Source organism: Rhipicephalus microplus, chromosome 1 (genome assembly GCF_043290135.1).
Source record: "Rhipicephalus microplus isolate Deutch F79 chromosome 1, USDA_Rmic, whole genome shotgun sequence".
Taxonomy (NCBI): Eukaryota; Metazoa; Arthropoda; class Arachnida; order Ixodida; family Ixodidae; genus Rhipicephalus; species Rhipicephalus microplus.
The window spans coordinates 238,337,086-238,364,175 of NC_134700.1; the positions used below are offsets into that span (position 1 = coordinate 238,337,086).

A 27,090-nucleotide genomic window follows, 5' to 3' on the forward strand; every position below is an offset into this window, starting at 1 on the left:
TTTTTGTTGTTTTCGCTTCGTTTTATTATTATTTTAGTCTATATTTATTTATTTATTTATTAGAATACCCTCAGGGCCCGTAGGGCATTACAGAGGGGGTGGGTACAACATATATAACACACAAGAAAAAAAGACAAAATAAAGAAACAAGTATCAGATGCGCAAATCAGGAAGGCAACATAAGTCAACTAAAAATGTATAAGAATTCAAGCACATACAAGACAAAGATAGATAGTGGAAACTGCGTATAGTTACAAGCATTGCTGAGAAATTGCATGTTCTATATGTTGAGTTCGGTCAAGATAATTAACCTCGTAGCTCGGCTCGACACGGTGATCGATGTAGTATGTGGCTGTAAGGACGAGAAACCCCTCACTTCGCAGCCCGAAGCACACTTGTACGTGTAGCGGTTATGGTACTCGGTCACTGAACCGGAGGTCGTGCATTCCAATCCGGCCGCGGCGGTAGCCTCTCACCCGCAGGCAGCAGGATCAAATCCCGGCTGTGGCGGCTGCATTTCCGATGGAGGCGGAAATGTTGTAGGCCCGTGTACTCAGATTTGGGTGCACGTTAAAGAACCCCAGGTGGTCGAAATTTCCGGAGCCCTCCACTACGGCGTCTCTCATAATCATATGATGGTTTTGGGACGTTAAACCCCACGAATCAAATAAAAGCGGTAGCCTCTCGATGCAGGCAAAATGCTAGGGCCCCGAGTGTCGCGAGATATCGGCGCACGTCAAGGGACACCAGGTGAAGGAAATCGCGGAGCCTTCCACTACGGCGTGATTCATAATCGTATCGTGGTTTTGGCTTGTAATGCCGTCTGCATTAATGCCGGAATCACGCTTGTCCATAGCGCTCGAGCAGAATAGACCGCGGACCGTGATAGCGTCGCCCAGCGGAGGCCGCGGAATTTTAGATAAGTTGACTACGAGCACCGCGGGTGCGCATGCGTTGTGTCCACTCGTGGTTTTATGACAGGTAACGCATTTTCAGTCATTGTACTATTTGCCGGCTGATTACAGAGGAGACCTGTGTCTTTATCTCCCTCCCTCTGACTGTCTCTCTTTTACGACCTTGTTGCACGCAGTACGCAGTGTGAGCCGCACGCTCGCGCCTCAGAACGCTTATCGCACGCACTTCTCTTCAGCGAAGATCTTTGCTGCGCGCAACGGCTTCGAATAGCTCATCACGGATCACTGCAGCTGTAATACTAATGGAAAGAGCCACATGCACAAAGGGCACGGGAGGCAATATACAGACTGACAAGAGAGATATATATAGTATGAAGAAATGCAGATGAGAGGTTAACCGGAAAGCATCTGATTTGCTACTTTCCACTGGGGAAGTGGGAAGGGGAGATGGTCTGACAAGAAAAAAAACATGTTATTTGCTGGGACAAATGGAACGCACAATTGCTTATCGCAATAGAGGTCAGCGACAGTATGACGTGGTTGGTGAGCATTTACAACACACACGGAATTCCTTTCAAAGTTGGTAAGCAGTGCAGCTGTGAACGGTCTTAACGTTTATTTTTTTCACTTTAGTGCAGCCTTTCTCGCTCACGCAGCAAGTGTTTACGCAAACAGGCCGTTGGCATCTTGACAACAAACGGCACCACCTGTTGGGCGCCGTAACACACCAATCGTAAATTGATGTGCAATCTAAACTTCGTCACACGGTCCGGTCGCTTCGATAATGCACGCCTTAGTTCAAGTAAATACTACTCGCTGAGTAATGTAGCGCATCATTTTTTCTCATCAGAACAATTATATATAACCCGGACTTTCAGACGATTCCGCCGAGGTCCATGTCTGCCCAGATATCTCGAACCACACCGGCGGCGTTTTTCTTCGCAATCCACTCGCGTATCAGTTCTAGGTGTTCCTGCGTAAAGTGCGACTTCCAGTCTCCCACTACGCCCTTTCGTACGATGGTCGTTCCTTTCAGCATGCCGGGAGAGGCCAACTTGAAGCGATAAGCTGCATCTATGAAAGGTTGATCTTTCTCCGTCAACTTGTCCAGTATAGACTGATCAATGTAACAGACTTTGGACATGTACGACACGCTACTCTTCTCAACGACATTCCGGTACACCTCTTCGTCTTCCACTAGCGTGCGTTTATATTCCTCCCCCATGAAGCTTGCCAGGGACAATACAGTGTTTCTGAAGTCATTCTTCAGCTGTTCGAAGGTTAGAAAGAAGACGTTGTCTTCGTGACGATGTGCGTACCAGGACAGGAGGTGGTCGCAGTAGTCTCCGCGTTCCACTTCTGCGGTGACGAAAGCATGTACAAAGTCGTCGAAGCTGCCGTCTTCGAAGTGGTATACTGAACCGCTCCGCACGTAGTAGTAGAACGAGACGCAAACATCTAGCGGATTGCGGGTCAGATATATGAACTTTGCTTTAGGGTTCTTGAGCTGCTGTTGGTACTGGAAGTGGGTTTTCAAGAAACGCGGTGGCTGCATGTCGTGCAAGTAGCGCATGCCTGTCAACTCCGGGTACGGGCACCATCGGTGAAATTCGGCGTAGTTGTCCGCGCTTTCTCCCCTGTGAACAATAACAGATTAAAGAAAAAGGTATGAGACCTTAGTTATTGCTCATGGACAGGAAAATACGAGATCGAGGGATCTTTCAGTCATAAATCGAAACAGTGTTAGATTTTTTAGATGCTATGTTATCGTAGGTGGAACACAGGGAAGCTATTCTCGCGGTGTCTACGTAGTGGACATGCCCAATTCAGCCTCCACTGATTGGCTGCAGTTGGCGAGCAGCACGCCACCTGTTTCTGGTTCTTTTCCGTAACGTCATTTTGACACCACGAAGCTTTCACAACTCTCTACAGAAAGGAGAAAGACGAATTGCGTTTCACCACAGCGAATTCTGCCCCCCCCCCCCCGAGACCCGCTTTTAGATGCACATCTCTGAGACCATGCCTAAACTCTATTAACGTTAGCCCTTGAATTAGGCTTAAAGTGGCCGCCCGCCTGACGCACCTGGAAGGTCGGTAGGCATTCCCTGCGTCGTTCTTCAAACATCTCAAGACGTTCATACGTGCTTTTATACGTCTCAAGTTTGTTTAAGGGTACTGTTACTGTACATTTCGTATACTTAGTTTCTTTTTACGCTGGGAATGTGTTGGCGGGTTGAGTGCGCCGACGTCGTCAAGAGTGTCATCACGTCACGGCGCATTGTTTTTTTTTTTACACAACTAAACGTGCTCCGTTGAAGTGTAAGCACCCCCGAAGTGGACACTGCGGGAATTGCGCTCCAGGATAAGAAATGGTAAATGGTAGAACTTGCCCACGCTCTTTATCGTTATCAAAACAAGGCTTTATAAATTGCCAACTTATAATAAACATGAACGTTACTTCTTCGCTCATAGGTAACAGTACAAAAAGTTTCGTTGATTATTTATCTTGAAATTGCATATAACTTCTCTGAGATCATTTGCTTAACCTTGCAATGACACTGTTGCGTTATGCTTGAAACTGATTTCATCATTGCTACCTTCATGAAGAGCGCCCCCCCCCCCCCTCAGTTTCTCGAAATACGTGTCCGAGTGTGAAATGCTGTATAGAGATAATGCAAGAAAGAAAGGTTAACTAATTTTTTGCTGTTACGTTGATGTGGGCAGGGTATAATTGAAAAAAAGAGAGGAAAATCATCAGGCCAGATGTGCAGTGCAACGTAGCTAAATGTCTGATTGTTCAATAGGGCTATGATAAATGACTGCTGCTAGCAAGGGCTGAATAGCGTTAGAAAAAAATACCCATGATAGGCTACTTAATTTAATATTATGCTGGTGGGTACTTTCATAGGGACTGTTACATTTCATTGAGTGTTATATATGACGGGCTTGAGGATGAAACTCATTTGTCAAAATTTGTCTTTTGGGGTGATGAAAATAGTATATCAATCACATCTCAATGAAGCACTTCGGAATGAAGGACTCCCAGTTATTCTGACCATCCGGAAGTTGTTTGATGGCGGACTACTTTTACGTAATACAAATTTCTCAATTCTCGTGTGCATCTAACTTAGATGCTATGAAAAATGGTAAACATCTACAATGTAACATATTGTCGACATTGTGAAACATCATGTCCGGATATCAGGGTCCCGCAAACTTAGGTACATTTAGTTTTAAATGTTTATTAACGTTGTTTTTCTTATATAGGCTGAACGCAATGCCGACAGTACACATGTGATCTTTTTCACATATATTATGTTTACTGGTCTGTGTTTGATTCAATTAACATATGTACGTTGTGATTAAGTTTATCTCTGATAAATTCGCTCTTACATGCCATTCTACTTTCACAAACAGTGCTACGTTAACTTTGGCAGAACAGAAAATTATCCTCAGCATTATCTTCTTGCCAATAATATGGCTGCTGGCACTTTTTTTTTATTTTCAACGTGACCAAGATTTACACTTGCTATCACATATGTCATCACTCAAAGAAATCCGTGCCTAAAATTTATAGGTATGTTTTTCAATTTTGTCAATGACTCGTATAATTTATCCCGAACATTCGTACATTCAAACAAACAAAAATAATTCTAGATATTACTGGAGTGGGCACCAAACTACATCGCTCCACCTTCTTATGGCTTCACAGCTAAGTTCGAGAGCGTGCACAGCGGATTCACTTTTTTTTATATACTTGACCCTCTGCTCGTTCTACTAAACAGTGTGCACCGATGTTCGTTGGCAGATTTGTTAGCAGACAATAATGACGGGCTGTTCGTATTTATGCGCCGTACTCTTCGGTTAAGTGATGTCCTGGCAGGCGAGACACACCGTGTTCCTTGCCTGTGCAACGATGAATCATTCGTCGTTGCACAGAGGCAATAAATTTGAGCCAACAACATGTGACTTGATAATCTGTAGAATCATTGCTGCCGATATTAGTTTTGAGATGGGTTACGAGAGAATTACTTTCCCTTTGATGTTTAACGACTGAAGCAAGCTTGACGTAGTGTAAAATAACTGAAAGGTTTCGAACTTTCACCGCCAAGCGTTGGTACGTTTGTCGTCACTTGTTCCTCATAAAAGTAGGAACGTTGAAGCTTACTTATGGAGAATCAGTTCGATGATTTGTTCCAGCCAGTTGTTGCCGCACTTGAGATAGGACACCAGTACAAGGTCGTCATCTTGCGGCATGTAGTCGCGGATGGCGCGCACATTCTCGGGCAAGTACGTCTTGGAGTATTTCAGGCCGTCAATAACTTGGTAAACAGGGAAGCGTCTGCGTGACATGCCGCTCTGGAAAGGCGTAAAATGCAAGAGTTCATACGTTTTATTACTTTCTTGTTGCGCTTTAATTCAGTCTTTTTGTCCTTGGTGCATCCTGCCTCTATGCTTAATTTCCCGACTAGCGAAAAAGGCAGCAGATAAACAGCAATCCCTGACTCGAATAAGTCTGGAAATAGAGAACATAGTTTACTTTATAACTACATATGATAGAAAAACTACGAACAACATTTTCATAAATAACACACATTTTTATGTATTTCAATTTAGTTGAAAACAAATACTGAAACTAACTTTTTCCGCAACCGCAATCACTTACATTGAAAACACAGAGCAGCCACACACATGAAAAAATAACAGCAATGTAGTTTAGCTGAATGACTTTGTTGAACAAAATACTGAATTTGTCATGAAGAAATTCCTGTCCCTACGTATCTGCGTCGTGACGCCAAACATCTATTCACTTTACCGAGCCTCTGGATAGCTTAGATAAGGCCTCTGTAATCATTTCGGCGCACTTTCTTTGAACTACGTCTTATCTGAACAGCCCGCGGAACAGAACACAGTTAAGTTGACCATAAAAAATAAATTGCAGCGAGATTTTAATCTTCCAGGGTGTTTTTTATGGGTTCCAAGAAATGGTTTCTAAGCTGTTTGAAGTGTGAGAGAAAAAGGCGCACTTCCAGATTACTAATTTGCTGAGTACATTTTTTGAACCTCACATTATTGCCTGTATTTCTAAAGCACACTTTGCAATAGATACAATTACCTCAAGGAATTATGGGGCATTACGTGTCTAAGTCATATGAGATGATTCAGAGGGTTGCTTAATTTGGCGAATATGGTTTTATTTTCACCACTAGCAGTTATTTAACATCACCCAAATTAAAGTGTGCGGTTGTACTTGCTTTTCCAAATTTTCATCCTAGTGAATATGTCTCGCAGTATCACTGGCTATAGCTCGTCGATTTCAACATGTGCCATGTAATATTTATTGAAAGCGTTAATTGCATAATTTTATTTGTTTGAATATATATAGCGTTAATTAAAAATATATGAACGCCTGTCCTACCTGGTAGTTCACATAAAAAACTATATTCCACCTGCCTCGGAAACTGAGTGTTAGTGTTTTCTGAAACACTTTTTAAATCTACGCCTTATTAACAAAATGGTTCACTGGTGTGATTTTACTTTCTTCAGCTGTTCCCTAATACAAAGAAGCAGGCTTTGTATAAAGCGTATATTGCAGCCAACTCATATTGTTGCTGTCTATAAAATGTGTTTGGTTCTCTCTCTTTTTCTACCATCTGCATGCGTTCATTCATGTGTACTTGGTGTTCGGATTAACACAGATACCCTGCAGTATAAAAGAATCGAATTTGCGCTATCATGACTTAGTACTGAAAGATGGTAACTATGCAACCATGGTGGGCAGTAATCAGACTGGTAATTCAATGAGAATCAATAATCAAGCAAGGTTGATACGTAAGTTTGTATGACGTAAATAAGCAAGGTACGGTCTCCTAAACAAAGTGAATGCACGTCTCCTCTGAGCGTTCTGCTGTTTCAATTGATTTGCAAGCACTTCCAATGTCACGCACTTAAGTAGTCGCGCGAGCGTTGAACAGGGATGCTTAATTTCATGATACAAAAAGGTATACGGAAAGTGTTAATTGATTTCACGTTACATGAAAAGCTGAATTTCGATACTCCTAGTGCTATAGTACGTACCCTTTGATGCAGCAATTGATGAGCTAAGCTGTATCGCGACGAATCCCCTTCTATGAAGAAGACTGAGTGCTTCCTGAAAAAGCGATTCTGTCGAGCTTAACACAATGGACGAGAGCAAGGGCATCTCTCACAGATTCTCATCGTTGCTGATAAGAGCTACTGACGTCGAAAGTTAGTGCAGCCTGCATATCTCTATCTGCAGTGAGAAGTATTTCGAAGGAAAGTTATCTTTCGCCATAAATACCACGCAGGCGGTGAAAGTGTCATTTATCAGCGAGTGGGCTATTCGCTAGCAAAAGCAAGTGCACGCACAAGCATTTCTTTTAGGACTATTATGATTGCTGTTATAGCTTCAGGTGTACATACATAAACACTACCACTGAAAGAAGCACAATAAAAAAAAAGAATGCTGTCACCTGGCCACAACTAGAGCTTGCTTCGAGAGGGAGAGATAGGAGTTGTGTAAAAATTAGCAAGCAGTTATGTCAAGTGTCTCGTTCTGCGGAAGTATGCCTAGGAAATGTCGAGGTTTGCATTAAAGACGTCTTAACAGGTTTGTATTTCCACATATCCTAGATGACATTTTCTGGGCAGAACAAAGTACATGAGAAATATGGCTGTTATCATAAATATAGGTGGCATTGTGACTTCGGTGAAGAAATTTTACAAAAAGTAATGTTAAAATGATGACGTAAACTATACAACGACTTTTGATGTTAGTAAACAGTGAAGCTACGACTGTTTTCATACGGGTTCTTTACTTACGTTTTTTGGCAGACATTGTAATGTGGTTGTTTAGCAGTCATCGAAATCATCCGCGTTATGTCGAAAAATAACATATAGTATCAACTGTATACGAGACAGTTTTAGATTGCACATGGCAATTTCAAAGCGGGCAATGCAGTTACTAGCTTGTGGTCACACATTAACTAGAGACGTTATCTTAGCTTGAAAAAAATTGTTTTCGCCCCATTTGTAACAGAAAACATCCACATATTCTCCTTTATTAAGTACCAGTAATTAGCTATAGATATCACAGTAATACTAATCGAATCATGTTAAAGTTCGTTGCTTGATTTTAAACACGCACGCACGCACGCACGCACGCACGCACGCACACACACACACACACACACACACACACACACACAAACACACACACACAAACACACAAACACACACACACACACACACACACACACACTCACAAACACACAAACACACAAACACAAACACACAAACACACACACACACACACACACACACATGCATGCACGCATGCACGCACTTGCACTCATAATAGTCGTTCACAAAATTTCGGAAACGCACCCGAACTACGAGTCTGAACATTGCTTGCCAGACAATGCACAACCATAAACATTTTTTATTCCATGCTGTCGAACCCTATCTTCAAATATACCAAAAACGATGACGCTTCTAGGGACCCCTCAACAACGTCTAAGCATTGTCAGGAAATGCTTCCCATCGGTAGTCGTGGCTCTTGGCAACATGTGAGCAGTAGTGTAAATCCAGAAAAACCACAAGGGGGTACTAACATCATGCCATGGTGGCCATATTGTTTTAATTATTATTGATATGAAAATTGAAATCATACATTTTGATACACTTTTTAAATGAGCATGGCATCCCAGCTCAAGACGTCGCATCGCTCTATTCAGGCTTCTTCGAAAGTAGTTGAGCGGCTGTTTTGATTTCAACGGTCTCACACAACTGCGAAGTATTGAATACAGACCTACACCGGACAAAATAAGCCGGTACGAGAAACAAAAAGTCGATTGCACTATGCCTACTCTTCAAGCAGGTAAAACTCAAACTTGAATTTCGATAGGGTGTCCCCCTTCGTCCCTGCATAAACGCAAAAGGGGCGGGGGAAGGGAGCGTTCAGGGGGATCTTGAGATTCCCTTGAACTCTCCCTTCGCCGTCCGTGGTTGGCGCCAGTTTGCACAAACCATGCCGTATATCCGAGCATGCCACCTGGCCTTAACTAACAATTCTCAAAGCTACAAATCACTCTGTCATTTCTCTACAGATGATGCCAAGAAGTCAAATGACCGAGCTATAAACATAAGTCTGTGGTGATTGGCTGATTTGAGCATTGCGAGTTGAATAGTTACCTTCACCGCCACGGCATGCTACGCCATGTCCGCTCACTCACTCGATAGATAGATAGATAGATAGATAGATAGATAGATAGATAGATAGATAGATAGATAGATAGATAGATAGATAGATAGATAGATAGACATGTGGGGTTTAACGTCCCAAAACCACCATATGATTATGAGAGACGCCGTAGTGCAGGGCTCCGGAAATTTCGACCACCTGGGGTTCTTTAACGTGCACCGAAATCTGAGCACACGGGCCTACAACATTTACGCCACCATAGGAAATGCAGCCGCCGCAGCCGGAATTCGATTCCGCGACCTGCGGGTCAGGAGCCGAGTACTTTATCCACTAGACCACCGTGGCGGGGCGCTCGCTCTCTCGTGAACCACACCCAAAGTAAGCCAGGTGTTCTAGGAAGAGAAGAAAAGAAAGGGCACAAGGGCGTGATTCGAGCCAACAAAGTGACGCATCTTTTTAGCACCTTCTCATTCACGTCCCTGCTAGCTTTCGGCGTGCTCACTAGTGCGAAAGAAGAGAGAAAGGGAGTGCTTGAAGCGTGCGATAAACCCCCGTAATTTCTTTCGTATATTTGAAGGATTTTAAAGATGTTTGCAGCAGCAGATTCATGTGACAATAAGATTTTATCAATGAAAGAAGGGGAACCTGAAGAGCTCATTTTTCTCTTTAGGAACAACATTAATTACAACAGACAAAAAAGTGAAGGAAAGTAGGAGGCTGGCTTGTAGTAAATATGAATAAAATTAGGCTTTCGAAAAAGCTAACTTGCCCCTGTACGATGTACCCAACCGGCGACCTTCAAATAAGCCGTTCGATTTATCATCAACTGGATCACAGCGACGCTCATCCCCTGTCCGCTTTATCGTGTACTTCATGGGCCCTCGCCATGCATGGACGATACCATCACTTTCCTTGGCTTTCTTGTCTGGATTATGTAAGTAGTGTTGTGCTTAGCTAAGAAAAATGAGCCTTTAAAATTCCCTTCCTTTCATACACAATGAGGGCACCGTTCTGACAGACTGGGTGCCTTAAGATTATATTCGAGTTGTTATTGGTCAGCTGTAGGCTCGTAAAGAAAGATGACGTGCTTCATGATACCCGCAGGCAGCGCTCGCCGTCATGGCTACTAGCGGCTGAAACTACTACTCCCGCGTTTAAGGCACAAATTATGTGCACTACGGGGATGACTGCTGCAGTGGCTCAGTTGGTAGGGCATCGGACGCGTTATTTAAAAGTCAGAGGTTCAAACCCTGCGAGGTGTGAGTTATCTCTACGTTCTCCCCACTTTCTTCACATTGACATTAAGATTACTAAAAAATAACGCCTCTATACTTTTCTTGCCCACTAGTTCTAAATAATGTTGGTCTCTTAGTGAGGCCATGGGACGAATACTTGAAAAAAGTGTTGCAGGGGCCCTTTAAAGGAGAAAGCATATAGCTCTGCCTCGTGTTCCCGTACTCCACAATAAGATCGTCATTAAGTGTCCTTTGCCATGTCTCATGCGTCGGAGAAATGTCGCAGAGAAGTGTGCTATAGTTGTATTATTAGAGGAGAGGGCTACATTGTACTATTGGTGACCAGGCCACCGCGGCATTGAAGGCAAATAACATGCCGATAATTCAGCCAGGAATACTGATTCTCACGTGATATAACACATTCAATGTAGAACACGACCGGCTTTTTGCATACCCACATTCACCATCTGGATCCGTCACACCAACCTCGAGTGCCATCCTGCCTATCCGGAATCCGAAACAACAATCCTCTTCCGCTTGTGGCTTGGAGTTTCATTCGCGAACAGCTTTGCTTACCGAATCAGAATGGCAGACAGTGATGCTTGTGATCACTGTAGCAGCGAGAAAGCCATTGCACACGTCATTTATGATTGGCCTAGTTACAGCTCCCAAAGACAACAGCTTTCGGTAACGTTAGCACGGCTAAGTGACCGCCACCTTCGAAGCAGTAAACTTTGGAGTGCCAGAACATTAGAGATTCTAGCCAGTTAGCGACGAAGGGGCTGTGTGCTGAAGTTTCGGCGGTCAACCGAACTCGCAAAACGACTATGACACTCCCGTGCTTCAGTGTGCGCGCTTTTTAGGGGTGAAGCTCCTTATAACGGCACCCGTTCGTCCCCCGTATTATTTAACAAGTATAACATTTTGACCTCCAAGGTGGTTCCGGTGAGACATTTCTTCTGTGCGTTGTTGAACAATAAAAAATAGTGCTCAATGTACATGTCAATGGCTGCTAATGGGGAATGAGAGACAGGAGCATTCGGCTTTTAGTTAACGCACAGGCTGCGATCACCATTAGCAGCCATTGACATGCACATTGAGCACTATCTGACAAGAAAGGTTTGCTACATTATACTCGCTGGGTGTAACCTCCTTAGCTTCAGAAAAGTTTAGCGAGCGTTGAGCCGCAGTGCCATGAATACAATGAACTTGTATATACCATGAATGAACTTGAGGTGGTTAAGAATGGGAAGTAGATACGAAGCGCAAGCCGTAAGAAAGTAAAAGCCGAATTCTCCGCCTCTCATTTGCCATTAGCAGCCATTGGCATGTACATTGAGCACTATCTGACTCAAAAAGTTTGCTACGTCGTACTCGCTGGGCATAACCTCCTTGGTTTTCGAAAGGTTTAGCGAGCGTTCGGCCGCAGTGCCATGAATACAGTGAACTAGTATATACCATGAACTCGAGGTGGTTAAAGGTGGGAAGTGGACCCGAAGCGCAAGCCGTAAGAAAGTGTGCGTGCGCCACCTCTCGTTTAGTCTTTGGAATGTCCGCTGGATGGCGGTGCTTCTATATGAGGAATATATGATGAAAAGATGCGAGATGGTGGTACTTGGAGTGTTGAATAGATGGACGGACACATAGACAGATGCATGGATGGACGCATGAACGGACGCAGGGGCGGCTGCATGGACGAACGCAGGGACGGACGCACTAACAGACGCACGCACGGACGGGCTGATGGACGCATGGACGGTTACACTGACGGATGCAGAGAGAGAGAGAATAAACTTTATTGAAGAATTAAAATTACGTGACTAATCCCGGGTGGAGCCCTCTTGTAGAGCCCCACTGGCCACAGCTGCTCGCCGGGCCTGGTCTAGGGTCACCAGTTGGCTCCCCAGTGCCAGCTCGGAAAGCCGTGCCTCCCAAGACCACGTTGTGAGTGTTTGTAGTGAGCGCACCAACCTAGATACTGCATTGGCTGGCCGCTCGGTACATTGGTAGGTTATGTGTGTAAGTGTGGCTGTGTGGTTACTACACCATGGGCATACCCCTGTTTTGTATATCTGTGGAAAAATTGCGTGTAGTTTTGATATGTGGGGGTGTGTTCGTTTGGAGGCGGCGCCAATCCCGGGCTTGTTGGCTGCTTAAGTTCGGATGTGGAGGGGCGTACGTGCGTCTTGTAAGGCGTTGGTTTTCCAATATCTGCCTGCTTGTTACACTTTGCTCTTCATGATGCCCTGTGAGGTGTCCTGAAGAGAGTCCTGCGTCTCGGCCAGTAAGTCCGCGAGCTACGCAGTTTGCCTCCTCGTTCCCCCCCAGGCCGTCATGCCCTGGGCACCAAGTGACGCCATGTGCCTCCATCAACATGGACCCCAAAATATCAGTGACGCACCTTGGAAGTGTGCCTCTAAGGTATAAGCGATATGCAGCTTGTGAGTCTGTCAAAATATACGCTGAGCGCCCCCTTATTTCGGCTTCTCTGATTGCCAAGGCTATGGCTGCTGCCTCTGCGGTGGCACTTGATCTGGTGCGTAGGGACGCGCAGGCCACGACTTTGCTTTGGTTAGTCACTGCCAATGCATATGCTTGTTTTCTGGAGCCTTGTGGTGGCGCGGGATAATGACTGACGTCGGTAAAGTAAGCGTCTGGATCGCTACTTCTCTGCAGGAGTTTTCGTGCTCGCGCTTGACGGCGCTTTTTGTTGTAGAGCGGGTGCATGTTTTTTGGAACTGGTTCCACGATTATTTGATCACGTATTTGCTTGGGTACAATGACTGTCTCATTGCCACAATATTGAGGGGTGAGAGGGTATCCCAGCCTCTGTAGCAGTGCTCTTCCCTGGAGCGTAGTGGTGAGTCGTTCTCGCTGTGCGATTAGCGTGGCGGCGGCCAATTCTTCTGATTGGCTATGAAAGAGGAAAAGGAAGAGAAAAGCGCTGTCCCGTTACTGCCTCTCATAATGAGGGCACCTCCACAGGAAAGCGCAGGGAAGGGGGAATGGGAATGAAAGAGACAGAAGAGAAGAGGTAAGAATGAAGTGGTAAAAGCATTCGATCAGTGGTCTCGCGCACGCGTGCACGAAAACAAACGCGAAAGCGCGAGGTAACGAAAGGCCCGCGGAGAAGCCGGGGGTGAGGAGATGCGCCCGTCAAAAGTAAGGAAAAGAGGAAAAAAAAACAAATAAATAAAATGAACTACTAGACAAATGGAAAGAAGGTAGGGCGCTCCCGAACTGATAGTGAAGGGGAGAGGGTGTCTGCTGCCACAGGTGAAAAAAAATAAGAACAGACGAGGAAAGAGAAGAAAAAAAAACAAGGAGAGGAAAAAAAAAGGTAGTCAGGCAGCTCCGAGCAGCCCATGTAAACACGTACACGTGGAGATCGGAGCAAGAAAAAAAAAGAAAAAAAAAGAAAGGAAAAAGGTGTGATGCGCAGCGCGATGTAGCAGTAGGGGAAAAAAGGGAGAGTAAGCCTACGCGCAAATAAAGTATGCCAGACGCAACCGTCTGGGACTTACCACCAAGAAGGCCAGCGGCACAGTGATGTGCACGATTTATAACGGACCCGAGGCGGCACCGGATTCTTGATAACCGGGTGTGTCCTCCAGGTTAATTCCAAACTGTTGGGCACAAGCCTCAAAGGTGAAGAGGGCCCAAGAAGCCACATTTCGATCATATCCAAGTGGTAGGGCTCTGAGCGCCCTTCGAAGTGCTTTAGCGAGGGCGGTCAGGTGGTCATTCCTTTTTTGGTCCTCAGGTTGCTGCGAGGTTGCAGCAGCGGGCTCCGTCGTTGCGCTTGTGTTGACGGTGACGGGAACCGGCGGTTGCAGAAAAGCGCGCGGTGTCTGCGTCACTGTCGAGCGCTTTTGGACGACAGTTGGGGCCGGCTGAGCTGTGGCCGAGAGCGGGGCAGTCGTCGTTGTTGTGGGGACGACGGGCGCACTCTTTGCAGGACAAGGGGTGGTATCCGGCGTGGTGTCGGAGGTACCGACGAGCGCATCCCGGAAGGAGCGACCCTTGATGATGGAGGGGTTGCTGCCAGGGGTCCTGGCGTGCTGCAGGGCTTGGCGGCGAGTCACCGTGCCGTCAGTTGAGGCCATGATGACCGCAGCCTTGCGATGAACTTGCCAGGCTGGACAGTTGGGATCGGTTGCAGGGTGTTTCCCGCCGCAGTTTAAGCAACGGGGGTGTGCTGCACACGACTCTGGGGCGTGCTTGAGGCCGCAGCGCAGGCACCGTTCGTCCCGATAGCAGGTGGCGGTTGCGTGCCCGAAGCGGCCGCAACGGGAGCATTGCAGAGGCCGGGGCTGTCGGGGTCGAACTGGGCGCCTTTGCTTGTAGAGCAGGATATCCGGTGGAACAGTAGTCCCAGCGAAAGTGAGGTTGAGGCAGTTGCCTCTACGAACACCGGACACGATGGGCACGGGTGAGGCAAGGTTGTCGGCTAGGTCCTCGAAGGGGATCGATGGGTCCACTCCGAAAACCATGCCAACGCAAGTGTTGAGGTCGAGTTGTTTGGCTCGAACTTTCGTTGCACAAATCGTTCCGACCTCGAGTAGGGCAGTCGGATCGGTGTTGGGATGGCTGTTCACAGCAACAAGGTTGCGCCGGAAATTCACCCGCACTCGCTTGGTGGCTGGAAATCCCGAAAGGAAGGCGGCGATCGCATCTCTCGAAGCAGCCAGGAAGTTAGCCTTCTTCCCGACAGGCCGAAAGATGATGGTGGCCGCACATCCAATCGGAGGAAGGTCGTCAACAAGTTGAGGACCGTCGGAACGCGGGAGCGTGCATGGGGACACGCCGCGCTCGCTGGAGCCAGACGCCGTTTGCTTGGCGGCCGGGGTGGTTGAAAGAGATGAGGAAGTGTTGCTGCCAGGGGGGTATCCCTCGCAGATAGCCACGGCCGTGGCAGGAGACGAGCTAGATCCGGTATTCGCCTTCCCTTTGCTCGAAGCCGCGGAGACAGCAGCAGTTTGACGGTTGCTGGCTTTCTGCGGCAGGGGTATTTTAGAGCTGGCTGGCTTGGCTGGGGCCTGCTGCTGCTGCTGAGTTGGCACCGAGGACGATGCCGAGGCTGCCGGAACGGCATCCTGCTGCGTAGTTCTTTTTCTGGTGCCTCGCCGAGGTGCCATAGGTAGCCCTTAAAAGGGCTGCGCGCGAGGAGCGCGGAGCGAAGTTCGGGGTGAGGACGGGAGCGCAAAAACACACGTCCTCCTTGCTTGAAATCTCATCGGCTCTCGGCGGCCAATTCTTCATACGTATTATGCATACCGAGTCCTATGAGTTTTTCTGTGCTTGTGCTGTTCGGAAGTCGCAATGCTGCTTTGTACGCAATTCTGATGAGTCTGTCAATCTGCTCTATTTCGGGCTTGCGTGTTGATTGAAAGGGAAGAGCGAACGTGACTCGGCTGAGAACGAAGGCCTGTACAAGGCGTACCGTGTCGGCCTCTGTCATCCCATCATTACTTCGCGCAATTCTAGCCATAAGGGATGCAATACTCTTTACGGTGTGTTTGAGTTTGCCTATTGCAGTCTTTACGCTGTTGTTTTCTTGCACGTGCATGCCTAATATTCGAGCTACTGGGGTCCTGTTGATGATCTGTCCGGCAATTTCTAGCTGCAGCGCGGGTGCACAGTTGGACCGAGTGCGTGGGGGTCTTATTTGCAAATATTTCGATTTGCTAGGTGCGCACGACATGCCTGCAGCAGTGAGGTAGCCTTGAATCATGTCTATAGCGGTTTGCAGTACATCTTGTCGTTCTCCATAGGAGCCCTTTGTTGCCCATAGCGTAATATCGTCCGCGCAAAAGGCACAGCCCAGGTTTGGTACAGTCTCCAGCTGGAGGACTAGTTTCCGGAGGCCGATATTGAATAAAAATGGAGACAAGATGGAGCCCTGAGGTGTGCCTTTCAGTGGGAGGTCGTATGGTGATGATTTGGTACCAGCTATGCCAATCTGCGCCTTGCGATTTCCAAGAAAATCAGAGGCATAGTTGAATATGCGTTGTCCGCATCCTATGGCTGCAAGACCGTCTAGTATGGTAGAGTGCGCAATATTATCAAATGCTTTTTCGATGTCGAGTGCAACGAGTAGATTGTTGAGACTACCTGGCGCTGGGTTAAGCACTTTCTCTTTGAGCAGTAAGAAGATATCCTGGGTAGACACTCCTCGCCTAAATCCGCACATAGATGTTGGTAGAAGCCCCCGTTCTTCTGTGTATTGCTCAAGGCGAGTGAGTATAACTTTTTCGAAGAGCTTGCCAATGCATGACGTTAAAGAAATTGGTCGTAGCTGATCAAGGCTTCGCCGTTTGCCTGGTTTAGGTATGAGTACAACCTGTGCCAGTGTCCATTCTGCAGGTATCTTTCCACTCGGTGTCCAGACTTCCTGATTAAAGTGGTCTGTGATGGCTTGTGATGCTTCATCGCTGAGGTTCCGTACCATGGCATTTGTAATGCCATCCAATCCGGGCGCTGTATTTCTTTTGAAGCTTTGAGCCGCTGCATAAACCTCAGCAAAGGTTATGGGGGCGTCGAGCTCAGTGTTGGGTTCTCCATTGTATTCTTGACTGGGTGTTGGGCTAACGTTTCGCTTGCGTTCTCCTGTGTAGCGTTTTTTCAGCTCTTCTATTAACTGATCCGGATCACCTTGAAATTCCCCAGCTAGCCGTTGAAGGGTAGCGTTTGTTTCGGTTCTTGTTGCAGAGGGATCCAAAAGACTCCGTAGGATGTTCCACGTCTTTTTCGTGCTTAATGTGCCTTTTAAGGAATCGCAGAAGGTGCGCCAGTTGTTGTTGTAAATTTCCTTTAAGTATGCGTTTACTTCCTCCGTGATTTTCGCTATACGGAGTCTGAGTTTCTTATTTAGCTTTTGTCGGCGCCACCGTTTCGTGAGGCCTCGACGAGCTTCCCAAAGATGTGTCAAGCGGGTGTCAATGGCAGGTGCGTCGGTAGTTGTTTGATATATCTTGGTGTTCTTGTCATAGAGACCCTTAATGTACGGTGTCCATTGGGCTATAGTTGTTGGCTTGGGCCCGTCTACTTCCTGTTGCTCTCTATATTTAGTCCAGTTAGTCAGTCTGGCTTTTCCAAGCGGGCGTCGCAGTCGAGCTGTTTCATATGTTATTTGCACAATATTGTGATCGCTGCCCAGATTGTCGTCCAGCACACTCCAGCGCATGGTCGCGGCATTGTTGGTTACGGTAAGGTCGGGAGTGGTGTCCCTGTTGACACTGTTTCCTATACGAGTCGGTATGCCCGGTGTCGTGAGGAGTGTGTAGTCGTAGCGCTGTATCGCTTCTAAAAGTCGCGTACCTTTGGGTCTGTCTGCGCTATAACCCCATGTGGTGTGCCAAGCGTTGAAGTCCCCAGTGATGATCAAGCGGTCGCGTGGTTGAAGCTTGTTGTTCAAATAGTGGAAGATATTGCTGAATTCTGCTTTTCTGTCTTGTGGGGGACTGTATATGTTACATATAACCTGCCTCGGTCGTCCTTTTTTCGCTGGCCAGAGCATTACGATAAGGTGTTGCGTCTCTTCGTTCGGTGCCGTTATGCATGTAGCTGCCAATTCTTTCCGGACGAGTGTCGCAATCTTAGGTGTATTTGGATCCATGTACAGTTTGTAGCCAGAAACTGTTTTAGGCCTGGCTCCCACCTCTTGCAAGCAGATTACGTCAGGAGGAACCAGCGCCGCCTTTATGTATAGAGTGAGTGTAGCGTGCTTGTTGTGCAGGGAACGAAAGTTCCAGGACCATATAGTGAGATTCTCGTTTGCTATGCGTCGGTTAATTGCCATGATGCGAGGAGGTGGGTGTGCTTTCAGCGTCCGAGGTAAGCATGCTTTTGGCGTCGGACTCCTGGGACCGCGGTTGGCTCTGCTTACGTCGACGCTTCGTTTCTTTGTCGAGGCTTTCATGAACGTATCGCTTCAGGTCTTGAAATTCGACAAAGAACTGTTTCATTTGGGCTTTTGTCTGCTGCAGTATGTGCTGTTGCATTAGCTGAAGTTGTTGTTGTAAAGTGAGGTTTGTCGCTGTTTGTTCTGTTCCTATATTGGCTACAGGATCTCGTGGTGGTGTCGATTGCGGTTGGATGTGCCCATTGTCCCGTAGCTTTTCGCTTGGGTGGCTAGTTAGATTTTGAGAGGCCTGGACTATAGTTTTCGGGGTGGCTCCCATTAATTGGGCCAGCTGTTTTTTGAGCCACATTATTTTGTTCTCGTATTTGTCAAGGCGTTGCTTAAGCTGTTTGTTTTCAGCGATTACTGCTTGATAGTGTACGTTTTGTGTGATGGGGGGAGTACATGCAGACTTGGGAGCCACGGCTTCCGCCCAGCTTACCGGAAGTGATGATGCCTGTTGGGTGCATCCTTGATCCCCGCCGTTGCCTTTGGCTCCCCCTGCTGGAGGACCGCGGTGGAGGTTCTGCTGAGTCGGTGCTGGCGCGCTCTTCTTGGATGGCGAGTGCGGCTTTCTGCCCGGGGACCGTGAATGCGACCGGGAACTGTGCTTGTCATCGGCTGACTTGTAGGCGTTTTCTTCCTCTTCGGAGGAGAACCAGCGGAGATTCTTGGTCCTCGGTGGGTCGTTGCTAGTGCCCTGTTGAAGCTTATCACTGTAGCCTGCTTGTACTTGCGGCTGTTTAGGCTTCGGTGGCTTAAGTCTTTTTTTGCAAGTTGGATCTCCTGTGGGGTGAGCCTCCCCGCACGAGGCGCAACTAATAGAACACGGATGTCCATCCGTTGGATTAGTCAGTCCGCACAGCCGGCAAATGGGGCGATCCGGATGCGGGCAAACGTCCGCGCGGTGTCCTTTTTCTCGGCAGACCTTGCAGACTTGAATCGTAGGTCGGAAGGGGTAGCAGCGGAGTTCACCCCCGTAATAGTAGACGGTACGAGGTAGCGTTGGACCGAAAAATGTAATGGCTGCGCTTTTCGTTGTGCCTATCATTCTGGCAGTGATGATCTCCACACCGTGCGTTCTGACACGTAGGTGCGCCATGAGAGTTTCGGTTGAGGTGTTCATCGGTACGCCGTGAATCACCCCTTTCAGAGTATCGTCTCCATTTGCGGCGTAGGCACGGACAGCGTGAGCCCTGCCGTTAAGCACAAGGGCGCGTATCAGACGCACTTTGTCCGCCACTTCCTCATATTTGGTCGACAGAATCGCTATGTTTGACCCTGGGTTGATTCTAAGGATGAAATGGTCATCTCTGATGCCAGCTTGGCATGCCTCGATGATTGCTTGCGCAAGCGTAGGAGTCAGAATGTTTCTCAGCGGAAGGCCCTGGTTTGGACGAATGACGATCTTGTAATCGTCCTTCGGCAACGGCGGTAGCTTTGGCAATTTCTTGAATGTTGGCGTGCCTGTCTTAACTTGGTCCTGGAGCCCTGCGCTGCCGCGCCTCCGCTGACGGATGCATGGACGGACGGAAGCAAGAACGAATGGACGGACGAATTCTTCGCCCCACTCTCCAAAATTCACTCCGTGGATATGCTGCCATTTTTCTAACTATTCCTCTTTTCTGTTTCCATCCTTACACTTCTATACCCTTTCGCATTTCTCAGTGCAGGGTAGCAAAGCAAATATTTTCTCCTAGATAATCTTTGTCTTCACCTAAACCTTTCTCCATCTATATACGTTTACATGCACCTGTTGTTGCAGTATTTCTCGTACGAGAAGTACAACTCTAACATGCAGTGTAGGCTGTGTAAATGGGATTCAGCGCAGCCCCTTTTGCAAGTGGGAAATGAACACAAAATGTAATGAGAAAGAAGACGAAAATTTTCGGATAGTTTGACTACTCACTGCACACTTCACGAATATAAGGTGGTGGCATTATAGTTTCAGGTCACAAAGTGGTAAATAGACTGTCCACTTGGGCATTCACGCTATTGCTACGGTTGCAAATTCAATAAAGATACGTGGATTGTATGCCGTTTTAACCTTTATATATTTCTAAGTAACCAAACGTTATCTGCCATACCCATAAACATGTTTTAAAAAAAGTAGTTCATGAAAGTGAACTGGTTAAAGGCTCTTTTTCAAAGTCCACATATTGTATGACAAAAGAAAATGGTACCTGTGATTTTCTTTTCATATGTGTATACATTATGTACTGAATATAAAGAGCAAACTGATGGAATTTGTAGGCTATTGTCTTCTAAATAAGAAAGCTAGGAAAACAACGAACCAATGGAATGGAATGAAAAAACTTTATTTCAGTCCTGCAGGACGCGCTTAGCACGTAGCGGGCGTCTCCCACGTAGGGACCGACAGGGAGTACCTGGCGGCCGCTTCGTGGGCCTGCTGGACGGCCCATTGCTGGTCGGCGAGAAGTGAGCTCCTGAGGGACCTCTCCCACTTGCTTGCTTGCCCCGCCGCGGTGGTCTAGTGGCTAAGGTACTCGGCTGCTGACCCGCAGGGCGCGGGTTCGAATCCCGGCTGCGGCGGCTGCATTTTCGATGGAGGCGGAAATGTTGTAGGCCCGTGTGCTCAGATTAGGGTGCACGTTAAAGAACCCCAGGTGGTCTAAATTTCCGGAGCCCTCCACTACGGCGTCTCTCATAATCATATAGTGATTTTGGGACGTTAAACCCCACATATCAATCAATCAATCAATCACTTGCTTGAGGTAGAGTCGGGAGGAGTTGTTCTACACTCCCAGAGCATGTGTGCGAGTGTCGCTGTGTGTCCACATGATGGGCATGTGTCGCTGGGGTATGCATCGGGATAATGAACGTGAAGCGTGGCAAGGTTTGGGTACGTGTGTGTCTGTAATAGGCGTAGGGTTAATGCCTGCGGTCGGTGAGGTTTCGGATGTGGGGGTGGAAAATTGCGGCGTTCCAGGTAAAAGTGCTTTGTAATTTCATTGTATGTAATTGGTGCATCACGATTGGTATCTAGCCCAGCAAGATGAGGTACGGAGATGTATTTTTTTAATGAATATATTTGCAGCTAGATCTCGGTGCTCTTTTTTTGTGACCCAGTTATTGCTTTTATTTCTGCAGTCAAAGTACATTTTCACCCAGAAAACCTTTTGGGAATATTTGGCAAAATCCACTCTGTTCTTTTTCATGCAAATCAAGGAGATGTATGACGAGGCGAAATTCTACCACGCAATTTTATTATTTTATAAAACATCTCTGACAACCGACAAATCTAGGTAATTACGTGTAACACAAGCTCTTTTCGACCGTGATGAAAATGAGAATATAATAGTGTAATTACCGTATGTGGTTAGATTTGTTTTATAATTGACACATGTTCGCGGGTTTATCATTTAGCCGAAAATGGTCGAAGTTACAGGCTAGAAAACGATGTATTGACTAAAAATTTTGATTTAGGTTTTAGTGCACGCAATCAGGAGGAGTGAAATCACTAACGCGGAGAGAAAAAGGTATGCAAAAAGGGACAAAATAAAGAAAAACAGCCATCGTACTTTGTTTGACGTTCAGGTTAAGTGATCCAGCCTGATTTGTGCAACCGCAATATTAGCAACGCCGCATTTTATCTATGCAATTCCACCAAGATCCAAATGTCCGCAAATCTCCCGAATCACTAGCGCAGCACCTCTTTTCTCGATCCACTGTCACACCAACTCGAGATGGCGATTTTCAAAATGAGCTTTCCAGTCTCCAACAATTCCTTTTCGCACAATTACCGGACCTTTGACACTACGATGGTTCATGGCATTGAAGCGATGACAGGCGTCTTTCACGGTCAGCTTTGAAACACTCTCATCGAGAGAACGGAGCTTTGCCATTTCCTACGCCACATTCCTGAAAAAGCGTGGCTCATCACCGAGTAATCTTCTGTACTTTTCACCCATGAAACTCATTACGTTGTCTGAAAGCATGCTTGAGTTCCTCGAAAGTTACAAAGAACACGTTTTCCTAGCGATTATGTGGGTGCCAGGAGAGTAGGTGGTCCAAGTAGTCCCCGCACTCTACGTCTTCGTTCACGAAGGCCTCGAGGAAATTGTCGAAGCTGCAGTTTTCAAAGCCGTACTGTGGGCCGTTGAGCGTGTAATACGTGATAGAAGGAAACGCAGACGTCCGTTGGGTTTCGAGCCAAATATATGAACTTCTCTTTGGAGTTGTTCATCTGGTTCTCGTACTCAAAAATGCGTCTTGAAGAAACGCGGTGACTCCATCTCGTCGAGGAACTGGAAGCCGTACAGTTTCGAATATGGGCCCTGCCGGTGAAACTCGGCATAACTTTGGGCGCTCTCTTCCCTGTAGGGGCGGTATAAAGAAATCATGCCTTTGGGTGCACGTTAAAGATCCCCAGGTGGTCGAAATGTCCGGAGCCCTCCACTACGGCGTCTCTCATAATCATATGGTGGTTTTGGGACGTTAAACCTCACAAATCAATCAATTAAAGAAATCATGCATCACGTCATCTTTTTGGCTTACCCGAGTCTCAGACAGAGTGTACATAATTTTCTACGCAGGCACACTCATGCCAGTCACAATAAACACTCACAATAGAATACGCTGATAGACATGTTGGTATTTCACACTGAAAGTGAACGGGCCAGGTGTGCGTAATTGCTCCTCTGTCCTTTACTCCTGCTTGCGGTATCCAAACACACAGTCCTTAAAATAACTTTCTCGAATGTTATACGGTGAGGCTCAATAGCTGTCTCACGCTAATAATTAGAAATCTTCCATACTGAGAACAAAGGTTCACAGTAGTAGACGATGCTAAGCGACTGCTTAAAGCTAGAGAAACTTGAATAAACTTAAAACGTGTTGTAAAAAAAGTCAGGGCGAAGTGAATGGTCGTAGAACTACGCTTGCTAATTATGTTCTGCTATTTAAACTTATGACCTCACCATGGTCACATTTCGATTGAGGCGATAGGCTATAAGCTCGTGCGCTTTTATTTATGTACACGCTAAAAAAAAAAAAAAACCTAGCTGATCGAAATTTATGAAGCCGCCCGCTCAAGCGCTCCTCATAATAATATCGCCGATATGGCACGCAGAACATCAGAAATGAATACATAATGCAGACGCAATAACTAATTACCTCAATTCAGCCATAAATTAATTGATTTATTGTTGACAAAAGTTGATTTAGCCCACTTCAAATGGAGGTCAAAGAATGTGTCCGCGCTTGTATTCGAGGGCACAAATATAAAAACTCAGACTTAGGAAATTTAACGACATTGCCCTACTTCCTAAATCATGAACGCAATTTTATATTTTGGCTTATTTTATTCAGCATGACTGCACTCAATACGTAACTATATTTATCAACATATTTTTCACCAAATATAATTCCTAAAATTGAGACAAGCTTAGGAAGCCTATCATTTCAGTCGGTGCCTAAACGAAAGCGTCTATGCTGTGTTGTTAAAGGAGCCCTGCAACGAGATTCTAAGTAACCGTCAAATAGCTTCCTCATACAGATGTTTATCGCCTCACGTATCGAGTGCAGCAAATAGTTTTTGAATCCGTCAAGTACGAGAAAGGTTATAGATTTGTCGCGCGCTGTAATTGCTTCCTCCCTTCTCACGTCCCTAGATTCATTCTGGAAGCTAAACAGCGAGTACTTGCAGTGTAAAAATAGTTACGTCAAGCACGCGTCATGACCTTGAGCACTGTTATGGTGATAGCAACTACAGGGGCACTCTCGGCACACGTGTATTTTTGACGTACGGGCTGTAGTCACCCGTGCATGCGCACATACGCTTATCTCGTGACAGGGGTGGTCGTGTGCTTTCACCGCGAAAACTGCGTTGAAGTACGGAATCATTCAGGACATCGACGATCCTCACATTAACATACTGGAAGAAATCTACAGTGAATCCACATTCACCATAGTTCTACAAAAAGAAAGCGGCAGAATCCCAATAATGAAGGGTGTAAGGCAGGGAGACACGATCTCTCCAATGCTATTCACCGCCTGTTTAGAGGAGGTTTTCCGGTCCCTAGATTGGGAAGAGTTTGGGATACGAGTAACTTACTAACATGCGAACCGCTGATGACAAATTACAACTCTTGATTACTGAACTGGACACGAAAAGCAGAAGAGTAGGGCTGAAGATTAATATCCCCAAATCTGAAGTAATCTGCAAAAGTCGCAGCAAAAAACAGAACTTTGTGATAGGTGGAGAAACATTGGAAGTTTTAAAGGAATGTGTCTACTTAGGACAGGTAGAGACCGCAGAGCCAAACGATGAGAGTGAAATAACTAGAAGAGTAAGGATGGGGTGGATCACATTCGGCAAGCACTCCCAAATCATAAATGGTAATCTGTTACGTACCCTCAAGAGGAAGGTATATAACAGTTGCATCTTGCCGGCACTTACCTACGAAGCAGGAACCTGGAGGCTCATAAAGAGGGTTCAGCTTAAATTGAGGACGACGCAACGAGCGATGGAAAGGGAATTGATAGGTGTAACTTTAGGAGACACGAAGAGAGCAGAACTGGTCAGGGAACAAACTGGGGTTAAGGATATTATAGTTAAAATGAAGAAGAGCAAATAGACGTATGCCCAGCAGGTAGCACGTAGGCAGAATATTTGCGGGTCGTTAAGGGTAACTGAACGGATTACCAGAGAAGGCAAATGCACGAGAAATAAAGTTAGGGGGGCCGATGAGATCAAAAAGTTCGCAGTTTTAACGTGGCAACAAAAAGCACAAGAGCGGGTTGACTGGCGGATCATGGGAGAGACCATTGCCCTGCAGTGGGCGTAGTCAGGCTGATCATGATTATGATGATGACGATGATGATGATGATGATGATGATGATGATGAGCAGAATTCAAGAAGAAGAAATGGGCATGGGCCGGGCGCGTAGCGCATATAGGCAGGCTTACCGCTGGTCATTAAGGGTGTTTTGTATTATGTTTGTAACTATTGTAACCCACTCCCCTCTCTAATGCCTCTGGCCCTGAGGGTACCTAAATAAATAAATAAATAAATAAATAAATAAATAAATAAAGGGTAACTGACTTGATTCCCAGAGAAGGCAAACGTACGAGGGGGAGACAGAAAGACAGGTGGACCGATGAGATTAATGAATTCGCATATATAACGGGCAAGCAGAAAGCACAAGACCGGGCTGATTGGCGGAAAATGAGCGAGGCCTTTGCTCTGCAGTAGTCGTATAGTCAGAATGATGATGATGAATACGGAGCGCCTGAATGTGACTTTTCTCACTCCGCATGTCGCATTTGCAAAAGGAACGGGCTGTTCCAACACAGGGAAGTAACAACTGGGACCTTTGTTGGTTCGTGCTCATCCTGTGTACACCTGTGTGTATGTTTCACATGTACTTTGTGTTTCAGCAGCGCTTAAAGTGTCGAGCTGCGAACGTTGTTACATCGCGCTCTTCTTGTTTGTGTCATTTTCGTGCGTCCTTAAAAACGTGAGTGACACGTTTCTATCTGCTTGCCGCTCTTCGCTTGACAATCAAATTCCTTGGTGTCGAATTCATCCAATCGTCATTGTGAAGAAACTTCGTTTCTTGTTTCCGAAAGTGGTACTTTACTTTCAGTGTGGTCATCAGTGGGTGCGCGGGCACGCGATGGCCCCCTGCGGCGGTATAGCGTAACTATACACGTCACCAGCACACCAGTTAACTATTTCTTCAGACCACCCAATAGCCTTGAATTTGAGTGGATGTCGTGGTCACTTGGGTATACGGCATCATTTGTGGAAAGAAGAAAAAAACGAGTCCTAGCTAATGACAATTATTTAGTTCCAGGCTGCGAGGTACACTATATTGTTTAGCTCGCTTGTTCTCGGGAGCCTCGACAGCCGACTGGCGGTCTTTCCTGAACATGCTGAAAAAGTATGGCTGGGCGCCTTAAAAAAACATATGATACGACCCAAAAGATGCCCTAGGTTTTGCTTGTTACTATTGACAAGGCTTCCAAAAAGACTTCTGTTTATTCTAAATCAGTGTTCTAGAGAAACGCTTTCTTGAAAATTACCTGAACGAAACTTTTGCTTTGAAAGGAACAACATGAGCTTTGTGCGGAAGCACTGGAGACACTCCACGTTATACCAGATAGACAGGGCGCAATGTCACCGTGTGAGAAACATTGAGAGGATTGTGTGGCTTAAAGGTTATTTCGTGTTAGAAATGTGGCGTAGTACACTAAAGGCGTTGGAAACGTAAAAGGCCCTTGGTCTCTCATGAATAATGTTTTCTGCCACGGTGCACTTACCTGGCAATCTGCATTTACCTGTGCAAAATGAGCTCGATGATCTGCTCCAACCAATTGTTCCCGCACTTGAGGTAGGATACCAAAACTAGGTCACTGTCTTGATCGAGGCTTGTAGGCTTGAACAGCCCGTACCTGCTCTGGCACGAACACTGTGGAATACTTCCGTCCGTCGATTTCTTGGTACACGGGGACTCACCTGGCAGACATTGTTGAACTGTCACCATAACATCATATATACTTATTAAGATAGAGAGTCGAAATAAGTGAAGCCACTGACGATTGTTTGAAAGTTTCAGTGATATTCTGGCGAACAAAATCAAGATACACACCTGTTCAAAAGTATGCGGACAATGGTAACGCGTGCCGAAGTCACTGTCTGCACACTCTGACGGCGAAATGTCTGGTCCGAGAGCGTTGCTCTGACGGAGTTTCTGCTGGAAGCATTGATCTGACGGAATTCCAGGGAAATTGTTTTGACAGCAGACGGCTCGTCACTAGACGACGCAGACGGCAAAAGTATGCTGATG

The 27,090-nt window shown here is 46.4% G+C and overlaps 1 protein-coding gene across 2 annotated transcripts; it reads right to left on the reverse strand.

Moving 5' to 3' along the window:
- On the reverse strand, positions 1 to 26,740 carry LOC119159484 (sulfotransferase ssu-1). Of its 2 annotated transcripts, none has more exons than XM_075891678.1 (3): positions 26,582 to 26,740; positions 5,083 to 5,273; positions 1 to 2,551 (listed from the first exon to the last, which is right to left on the reverse strand). In XM_075891678.1, the coding sequence occupies exons 2-3, from the start codon at positions 5,265 to 5,267 to the stop codon at positions 1,789 to 1,791; spliced, it is 948 nt and encodes a 315-aa protein (XP_075747793.1). In that variant the 5' UTR covers positions 5,268 to 5,273; positions 26,582 to 26,740; the 3' UTR covers positions 1 to 1,788. The 2 variants fall into 2 exon arrangements, with proteins under 2 accessions (XP_075747793.1, XP_037268154.1); XM_037412257.2 differs by lacking the exon at positions 26,582 to 26,740 and adding an exon at positions 6,993 to 7,119.
- Positions 26,741 to 27,090: the final 350 nt, after the last annotated feature.

Excerpts from the sequence above, each read along its gene's own strand:
- LOC119159484 (XM_075891678.1), bottom strand. The coding sequence starts at position 5,267 with ATGTCACGCAGACGCTTCCCTGTTTACCAAGTTATTGACGGCCTGAAA. Across the intron at positions 2,552-5,082 it reads ATCGAACTGATTCTCCATAA|GGGAGAAAGCGCGGACAACT; the intron begins GTAAGCTTCAAC and ends TATTGTTCACAG.